General features: G+C 32.8%; 2 protein-coding genes across 5 annotated transcripts; both read right to left on the reverse strand.

Moving 5' to 3' along the window:
- Nucleotides 1-2,497: 2,497 nt before the first annotated feature.
- On the reverse strand, nucleotides 2,498-4,314 carry LOC107491497 (riboflavin biosynthesis protein PYRR, chloroplastic). 2 transcript variants are annotated; one of them, XM_052261330.1, is made up of 3 exons: nucleotides 3,898-4,314; nucleotides 3,578-3,715; nucleotides 2,498-2,872 (listed from the first exon to the last, which is right to left on the reverse strand). In XM_052261330.1, exons 1-3 carry the CDS (start codon nucleotides 4,036-4,038, stop codon nucleotides 2,813-2,815), a joined length of 339 nt encoding a protein of 112 aa, XP_052117290.1. In that variant the 5' UTR covers nucleotides 4,039-4,314; the 3' UTR covers nucleotides 2,498-2,812. The 2 variants fall into 2 exon arrangements, with proteins under 2 accessions (XP_052117290.1, XP_052117291.1); XM_052261331.1 differs by having other exon boundaries at nucleotides 2,498-3,256; nucleotides 3,898-4,300.
- A 348-nt stretch (nucleotides 4,315-4,662) lies between these two features.
- Nucleotides 4,663-7,500, reverse strand: LOC107491496 (immune-associated nucleotide-binding protein 9). Of its 3 annotated transcripts, none has more exons than XM_016112334.3 (6): nucleotides 7,368-7,500; nucleotides 6,847-7,079; nucleotides 6,385-6,662; nucleotides 5,783-5,947; nucleotides 5,543-5,677; nucleotides 4,663-5,128 (listed from the first exon to the last, which is right to left on the reverse strand). In XM_016112334.3, exons 2-6 carry the CDS (start codon nucleotides 7,076-7,078, stop codon nucleotides 4,928-4,930), a joined length of 1,011 nt encoding a protein of 336 aa, XP_015967820.1. In that variant the 5' UTR covers nucleotide 7,079; nucleotides 7,368-7,500; the 3' UTR covers nucleotides 4,663-4,927. The 3 variants fall into 3 exon arrangements, with proteins under 3 accessions (XP_015967820.1, XP_015967821.1, XP_052118429.1); XM_016112335.3 differs by having other exon boundaries at nucleotides 7,353-7,493; XM_052262469.1 differs by lacking the exon at nucleotides 7,368-7,500 and adding an exon at nucleotides 7,221-7,361.
- Nucleotides 7,501-10,089: the final 2,589 nt, after the last annotated feature.

Here is a 10,089-nt window from a genome sequence, read left to right on the forward strand (position 1 = left end):
TAGTGACCGGTAGAAATATTGGAGATAAAGTGTACATTCCAATAATGAACTTGATCCCTTCAGATTCAGGATTGCCATTTAAGTTCCAACAGAGACAATTTCCATTAACACTATGCTTTGCAATGACCATTAACAAGAGTCAGGGTCAATCATTATCACATGTAGGACTTTATTTGCCAAAATCAGTGTTCACCCATGGACAACTTTATGTTGCTTTGTCAAGAGTTAAGAGTCGCAGTGGCCTCAGGGTTTTAATTCTAGACGAAGACGGTAATCCAAAGTTATCAACAACAAATGTCGTGTTCAAAGAGGTTTTTAATAATATTTAGGTAAGAATAATATTATTTTCACTTTAATAGCATGTTATGATTTATACTTTTGTACAAATATTTACTATAGATATAACTAATTTATTTATAACTCCTTTTTCAGATTTGAAATGAAATGTGTAACAAGGAGCACAACATCCTATGCCAATTGCTTTTCTAATGAAGTTAGTAAGATACTAGATTGTCGATAAATTTTTATTAGCTTTTTGATAAAAAAATTTAGTGTAAAATTAACATGCTATTATTACAATTATATATGTTTTTATTTTTTTCATGTCTCCCTCCTTATGATTCAAGAATATTATAAATTTCAAACTCTTCTATTTATATTTTACTTTGAATAAAGATAAAACAACATATTTAACACGTTTATTATATAAGGACGATAATAGTGTTATACTAACTTTAAAAAATATATAGATATAAAATATTATTTTTAATTTAACTTATCAAATTTAAATATAAGCCCGTGCATCGCACGGGTTTAACACTAGTTATTTATATATTTCAAAACTGATCCCAAGAAGAATATCCTATTTTTTTGGAGTAATATCTCAAATAAATCTTTAAAATTTGTGATATCAGACAATTTTTTCCTCAGGAAAATTAATTAGGAATTTGGCCCCAACCCTCTTTATTATAAGTTAAGTCCGTTTTAAAAGGGAATATTGTTGAAATTAGGATATCGTCTTCAACCTCTTGTTCTTTGTGCAAGGGTGAGTTGCACCTTCGTCGCGCATCTTCGTTGTAGGTAATGGAAAGCGGAGGTAGCATGTCGACTCCAACCCGGCGATGAGGTGGGCAACTTCTAGTGAAGAGATGAGTGTTGGTCGCATGACTTGCTTCGCGAAGGGTCGAGTAAAAAAAAGGAGAATACCCTAAGTGCAAGTGCAGGACGTATGCTATAATCTGCAGGTTTCACACACCGAAAAACTCGAATAGACTGTTCTTTAGATATTCAGTTTAAGGTATTATTAGTATTTTGGATTGTTGAAGCAATGACATCGTTAAAAATGGTAATGATTTTTGTTATTGTAAATGCAGGAAAAACAAGATCATTGCAGTTTTTTCGACTGATTTTATGAGATATTTGGTTATAAGATGGACAGTGTAGTGAAAGGGGGAGAAGAAATTGCTCTAGACTTCAATCATGGATTGGAAGAGAAAGTGAAGCAACGGGAGAAACAGTTGTTGGAGAAGGTTGAAGAGAATCCAATTGTGAAGAGACATGGATGTCTTAGAATTAGCTGTTGTGTTTTGTATGTTTGTGGTTGTTTAGGCATCTTTGGCATTGTATTTTGTTTGAGAAATTACTGTATTGCAATGGTTGATATTAGTTCAAAGGCTATGAAATATATGATTTCATGGTATTAAGTCCTCTTTTTGTGCAAATTTTAGTGTAACAACTAACAAATGGAGATGAACATCATAAAAATAGTTAGTATATATCCAAACCACCGCAGCTTTTAATAATATATATCCAGATACAAACTTAACATAATATTTTGGTAGAGTATCGAAATAAAGTGGCTAAGCTTAGTAGCCATAAAAATCATCAAAGGTCTACATTTTTCAACACACAAAAATATAAAGGCAACAAGAAAACTAGTTCCAAAAGAATGTCTGTTTCCTTCACAATAACAAACATGTTCTAAACAGTAATCCAAAAGCATCAAAATAAAACAGACTAATTTAAGAAAGGTTCATTTCTTCTTAGATAGATTCAGTCCTGGTATTGGAATGAACTTAAACATCCTAGAAATTGTACCAATGCTAGCAATTGCCATAGTGTCGGCCACTACATTTTTCTGTGGTTTAGGCCTAATTATGTGTCACTATCATTCTTTTGTTTATTTATATACAAATTGTACTAAAAATAATTTCTTTTTATTTTTTTGACTTTCAAAATACCTTATCTTAAAAACATACAAAAAAAGTAATGAATAAAATAAAACAGAAATAGTAGTAAAAAGTATATATAAAATTCAATTTCCATCATTCAAGTATTTATTATGATCATGTAACATTTTACATTTATGTAGATTCATGAAATATAGTTTGTGTCTTTATCATATCATGGTATACTATAGAAAACCACAAGGCTATGTAATTTGAAATCTAAAAATGAAAACCATAGAAAGCATAATTTTAGTATAATACATAAAATCTGGAAATCAATTCTTGTGTTGCAGCCTCCCATTCTCTGAACCGGCATAAAGATCAACAATAACATTAATAACAACCCCCATTCTCTGAACCGGCATAAAGATCAACAATAACATTAATAACAACCGATTCTGAAAGAGCAGACTTGAGTCCATCAGGTGTCCCAACAAGTTCAGAACTCCAAAGGGTTCAAATTAGTATCATCCACGATTGCATTCTCAGCAAAGATGTCATTTAAGAATCCATGTCCTGAGTTATCATCATAAGTAAACCCCTCTTGACCACTGCTAACAAGCTTGTTGGCACTCCTAATTGGCCTATCCCAAGAATTTGCTGAGGTGTTCAAAGTGCTTCCTGAAGATGGATCCTCCCGAAAGCTAGAATTGAAAAACCTTGGTCTATCAGTAAAGTTATTGCCATTAATGTGCTGCTGAGATAATTCTTCCTGCTCATTGAATATATATCTACTTCCTTTAGAAGAATGAAACATCAAGCCTTCAATCTCATCATGTATGGATAAGCCTGCTAAAGAAAGGTCATTAAGACCTTGGGACTCTTCTCCCACGACCTTGAAATCAGGGGTTATATCATCAAGGAGCTGACATCGTCGTTTGGGATACTTTCTTGGACAAGTTCATTATCAACTAGGATGTCAACAAAATAACTACATAGATTCTAACTAAAGTTGCAGTAATGTCCAATCAGCACTCACCCAAACCCTCAAAATGGATCAATTTGATCATGCTCATTGATCAGACAAGCTGCCAAAAGAAAGAAGAGGGAAAAATAAAAAGGTTCACACAAATTTGACACATCATATTGATAAATGAATTAAAAGATGAACATGTCAAAACCACAACTCATTATACAACTCATTATCCTAAACATCCATGACGTACACTACAATATGGGCAAAGCAGTTGAGCTTAAGTTACAATAGAGATATAGCTAATTTTAGCATCACTGCAAACAAAATACATGTAAAGCTAGTTCGAGTTTAGAAGATGTCATTTGTATACCAAAAAACAAAAGATGAAGAACAGAGATAAATTGTTTCAGAAATAGGAAGACATAGAACGCACTGTTAAAAACTTCAATTGTTCGCACGATGATGACGACTCGCCAAGAAACTCTGATCTTAGCTTCATCAATAAGCGACCAAGATAGTTTAAGCCTTTTCCATCTCGACCTCCACCCCAAAAGAAATCATGAGGCGAAGCCTCGACAAGAACAGAACCGGTGGTTAGAAGAAGCATGGTATTCATCACAGCAACAACCATCAACAATAAAGTAAATTCATAATCAGCAAAACCAATTCATATGTCAATTCATCAATTCACAAAACCCTTGTGTACCTGTTTCATTAACTTTGAAAAAACAAAAGAAAAAATTAATCTGTTACCTGTTTTGGCAGATCGACTTCAGGCAACAAGGCGAGGTGCGGCGAGGTGTGGCGACGCGAGTAGCGGCGTAGCGATCCACGGCGAGGGAACACGACGGAAGCGACACACCACCAGTGGGAAGCAGAGTAGAGTAGACGCATGACCAGCGCAGAGCAGTGCAGCGCAGACCAAGGACGACGGACGATGACGACAATGGACGCTCACGCCGCTAATGACGACGACGACGTCGCCGCCGCTAATGACGATGACGACGTCGCCGCCGCCGCAGATGGAGGACGACACCAACGAATGGATCGGAGGAGAAACGCAGTGACTTCAGAGAACAAGCGCTGACTAGGTTCTTTGTTTTTGGATAAAATGGGAAGGGTGATTTTGGTATTTTAAAAAAATAAAAGTGGGTTTAATTAGCCATCATAACTTAATTAGGATAATATTCGATTTTTGAATAGAATATTATATTATTTTACGGTAAGGATTAAATTAAAAAAAATTAATATCTAAAGACTCAATTGAAAAAAAAAAAAATATAAAGACTTAATTGAAAATTTAGTAAAATTATAAAAACCTGCAGAATAATTAAACCTAATTTGTGTCTCATACGGAAAGAGAAAATATATTGAGTGAGTGACTTTGGGCCAAATTAATTGTGAGTTTATACTTTCAATGAGATTATACCTATTACGAGGTACGGCTTGTATACCAAGTCTTCTATGGCGCACCATAAACCTCATCACCACCAACAAAGCACCACTCATTTGAGACAATTTAAAAACTAAGTATTTAATTCAATCACTTAATAATGCAACATGTATAGAAAAAAGAGATCCATCCCAATACATAGTTTTGGAGAATTGACTTTAATGATCGGATCAAATTGTCGAATCTAAAAACCCATGAACCATAAGTATTGGCAATATACAAACAGGTGAGTCTAAGCTTTAACTCTCAAGTCAAAACACTGAAAATAAATATATGGCTTCATTAACTTGAGAGTTTGGGATAAATAAGGGCATGATCCGCCATCAAATATCAAAGAATAGCACAACGATTCTCTTCACGCTTACGTAGTTCTTCATGTGCCTTCTCAAGATGTTCTCGGAGATTTCGAATTTCCTCATCCGATCTCTTTTGAGCTAACGTAGCTTTTTCCTCCATTTTAAGTCTTGCAGCTTGCTCCTCTGCCAGTTGTTGCTCGAGCCTAGCAGTAGCTTTCTTCAGCTTTATTTCCACCTACAAAAGCATTATCATTTAATGATAAAGCATTAAACAATGTACCTAGATGACTTCCCCATTCCAAATAATTGTCCATTTTGACACAGTGATTTATTGAAAAACTAATGTAGCTAGACATAGTTTGCATTCAGATACATATACATATACTTCTCTGGAACCAAAGGAAAGGAAGTAACACAAAAAGAAGCAATGATTAATGATGCATAGAGACAAAATAATCAAAAGGATATGGAAGAGACATTAAATCATTTTCAATGTAATTATGTTAAAGTATCATAAAAATCCGATTTTCTTATTTCCATCACTTCAAAGAAAGTATCATCAAGCTTGATATTCAGGAAAATTAGATAAAAATCAAGCGACTGACAAATATCAGAAGTCATAAATCCGAACATATTAACATAAATGTACCGTCTCAGTAATTCGTTTTAGCTGCTCATCATATGTTTGCTGCATTTGTTCCTTAAACTGCAGCCTCTGCAATTCTGAATATCCTTCCGAGGAATCAACTTCCTTTTGTTTTTTACGCATCTTACTTTCTCCCTCCTTTAATCAAGTAATGAAGTCATTGTCATCATATACATGATTCGATTAAATTTAAAATTAAAAACAAAAGAAAAACATAATTGCCCTGATTTGCAAAGCTTTCACCTTCAGTTCTACAAATAACTCATCTATGTAAGGTCGTCCACAATTCTGTGATATAGCCTTGTTCACAAGAGAAAGAAGATGTTGAACTTGTGCAAATTGCTTTCTTTCATCTTTAGTCTTATTGTCAAAAAGCACATAGCGATTCTCACAGAGAGCAAGAACTTCCTACAAAATTTGAATTGAAACTCAACGTGATACTTAAATTTTTCCTAGTCATATATTCCAAGATGCTCAAGAAATGAAGAAATACAACAATGCTATCTCTACTGCTATTGAAGGCACCACAATGATAGGCAAGGGAGTTCAGGAGGATATCTAGCATAATTACTTAACTTTTAATGCATAAACCATGAACCAACACAACGATTTCAAAAACTGATTTAAAATCACCACGTCTCTGAAAAAGCATCGAAGGTCACTAAATTCCCAGTTACAACAAAATGATTAACAACCCAATTAAAGTTACCTATGTGATGCACAAAAAGGAACACTAAATCAAGAAATTAGGGAAAAGGTGTAGGAGCTTATATAAAATTAAGCATGGCTCTCGACAGAACTAGAAATCAAAATAGAATAAATTGATAATATTAATATTAACAAACCTTTAGGGGCTCCGGACACTCGCGACCCAAATAATCATCAAGGGTCTCATCATTATCTTCAAGTTCATCACCACCGGTGAAGACCACAATCATGTAGTTCACAATTTTGTTTCCAAACAAAGTCTTCAAGCTATGTAACGCTGCTTGTTCTTCTTGAGAAAAACGTGTTCTAACCGATAACACTACAAGGACAGCATGAATCCCATCCTTGGCCATGTCAATACATTTGGCTATTTCCTTCCCAACAAACTCAGATTCAACCGAAAAATCAAATAGTCCTACAAAAGATTACAAAGTTAGGTTGGGAGATGACAAGCATGCTTTCTTTTTACAAATTTTATGAAAAACAAAACCAGAAACACTGAAAATAAAATAAAACAAATACATTTTCTATGACTATGACATTCCTCCACGCAACGCAAACAAAGAAGTTATGAAATGGCATGTTATCCATTTGTTTACCAGGGGTGTCAATAACATTAACAATTTGGCCATCCTTTAAGACAGTTTTCTGCAATTCACAAGTGCTGGTCACACCAGATGAGCTTGCCCTTGACTTGAAAACCTTCCTCCCAAGAATGCTATTACCTGTGGCGCTCTTGCCATTGCCAGTACGTCCAACTAGGATCATTGTTCGAATCTCATTAGAGGAGGAACTAAATTCCCAGTCATCATCAATGGAGCTTCCACCCATCCTATAACATGGATCAGTCACACCGTAATGCAATCATCTTAGTATCTTAGGCAAACTATATTAATTAATATGATAAAAAAAAAGGCACAGAAAATCAAAACCGGAGCTACTAAAAATACATATATGGATTATAAGTTATAGCCTTCGAATTTAGTATGCACGATCAAGGAGGACAAAAACAAGGTTTCAACAATTCGATTTCAAAGGGGAAATAGAGAAACCCAAAAGGGTCTTCTTATATTTATAATATAAAAGAAAGGGTAGACGATAGAACTTTATCAAACCGTGCCTGTGTCTCAGACTTTCAGTCCAACAGCCAAGCAAGAATTTACTATACTAGTGGGATGTGGCAGAGAAGAGAGAAAACGCGAAACTCAAAACGCAAAACTAGAGGGTATAATCTGGTTTCATTAGGGTGAGGACCAGAGAAGAAAAATAGTTAAAGCACACACGAATTTTATAGGATTTTTTTAATAATAAAATAAAAAATTTTATTATTTTTTTAAATATAATTTTTGAATTTTAATTTTTTAAATACGATTTTTTCTTTTATATTTGAACAAGTTTGTTGGACCTGACAAATTCTATAAAAATTAACAAGTTCGCTTTACCTCCGGGCTCCGGCCTTACCCGGCGAACTCCACTCAAGTTTTTTAAAACATGCACTTTTAATTCATATCATTGTTTAAAAAATAGTATATAGATCTACAAATAGTATATAAGAGTACACAAAAATACACAGACAACAAACATAACTTCTTCAAATATTTTTTTAATTATAAATTAAAAAAATAAGCTATATTTAATAATGACAACCATTGTTATCGTCTTTAAAAATACATAGCTACACCAGAATAAGCCATATTTAACTTATAAATTAAAAAATAACTATTTCTCTTTGTAGATCAATATACTATTTTCTAGACGATGATATAGATTGAGAGTGCATGTTTTAAAAAACTTGAGTGGAATTAGGGTGAACTTGGCAATTTTTATAGAGTTCATTAAGTCCGTCCAACTTGCTTAAATGCAACAAAAAAATCATATTTAGGGAATTAAAGTCTAAAAATCATGTTTGGGAAAATAATAATTTTTTAAAAAAAATCTAATTTTTATATAGTGGATAAATGTATCTCTAATTTTTTAATGAGTCATTTGTATACATTAATATAAAAGTTTGTTGTCATTTCTACTCTTTTAATTAAGTTCGTCCTTTAAAAATTTTAAATTTGTCATATTAGTCCTTCCGTCACTTTCATTGTTGATAATATCAGAATTTGATAACATCACAACCCATATATTGTAAACATGATAACTTTATGAAATTGGATCAAATTAACTTTAAATTGAGGAATTTCAATACCCCAAGTTCTCTCAATTTGAGATTGATTTGATATAATTTTATAAATTTATCATGTTAGCAATTTATTAAAGCGGTCAGATATATATTGTGGTCAGTATAATATCACGTTACGTGCCATATTAACAAATTTTAATGGAAAGTAATGTAAGAACTAATATAATTAATTTAAAATTATTGAGGACGAATTTGAATAAAAATAATATTTTAAAGATGAATTTGACCCTTTTCTCTTAATATATACTATCTAATTAATTTTCAAACATTAAACCACTTAAATCATTCATTTATATGTTAAAATAAACATTCTAATTAATATTGATCTATTGAACAATGCAAGTGATGGTAAATATGTTCAACAATTATATAAAATTATACTTAGAAAAAACATATAATTAAATGAGTGATAAAAATCTTATAGTTACTATTTAATTAAAAAAAAAGTTTTTTTTATCTTAATTTATAAAAGTATAAAAATGAAGATTTTTTTATCAATAGTAAATGTAGACTTATTTGTTGTAATTTTTTTTAGTAGAGTACGTAAGAAGTATATAGTATATAAAGTGTAATAACTCAACGTCTTTTAAGGAATTTTTCATTCTCTTCGACAATAAAAAGAACTTATTTTTATCTCTCTTTTCATCCTTTTTGGTTCATCAAACCATCAACATGAACAGGTTAGGGCATGAGATTTTTTTCATAGTGCGGTGTGGAAAGCAACCAAACTGTTAATCAAATTGAAAAATTGTGAATTGAGGTCCAATTGTTGCCAATTTTGCTATTTTCTTTCTTTCTCTAATTTTTCTTTCGACATTTTCTTTCCCCTTTTCTTACATCTTCCTTCATACTCATTCAATAGAGTTTGATGAAGGGTTATTTCGCAAGATTCTTTCTTGGTGAACATAGCTGTTCCGATCAACGAGTTGGAAGGAAGAAGATCTGAATCTTTATTACTGTGATTTTTCATTGATTTCTCAAAATGGCGGACATGGTAAACAGACTTCGAGTGGTGGTTTTGACAACAGAGCAATGCCAATCTCCTCCCCCAATTCACGAATCTTTTAATCTCAAAATTTGAAGAACACCACAAGTCAATATCAATCAGACCTCTATTTTCTCCATCCTAGAGAAAATTTAGCTAGTAGAGGTCGTAGATACATTGACATGCTCTCATTGTAATAAGCAAGGTCACACAGAAGATGTGTGCTATAAGAAGCAGGGTACTCCTCTCATTTCTATCAACGATAGCAACATAACACCACCATCAATCACTGAGAGGCGTGATGATATACTCAGTGATAAACAATCCCAACTCAATTGTCTTCAAGAAAATATTAGAATATCAAGATCTGGGTTCAGCAAAGATTTGCCTTGTTAGAGTTTATCAAAGATAAAAGTGTACAGCAACAACCTCATAATGCAAATCAAATTTTGACTAATTTCATTCAGACCTCCACTCCAGGTAAAACTATTGCATTACATTTTAATGTGAGAATTATGAGTATTATCACTCCAAAATCTGAACTATGGGTCATTGACTCTGGTGCAACAGATCATGTGACTTTTGACTTAAAAGTTTTTGCAAGCTTTCAAAATATTGCTCCAATCAATATGATATTGTCAAATGAGACCAAAACTGTTAGCACCGTCA

This window comes from Arachis duranensis, chromosome 5, assembly GCF_000817695.3.
Source record: "Arachis duranensis cultivar V14167 chromosome 5, aradu.V14167.gnm2.J7QH, whole genome shotgun sequence".
Lineage (NCBI taxonomy): Eukaryota > Viridiplantae > Streptophyta > Magnoliopsida > Fabales > Fabaceae > Arachis > Arachis duranensis.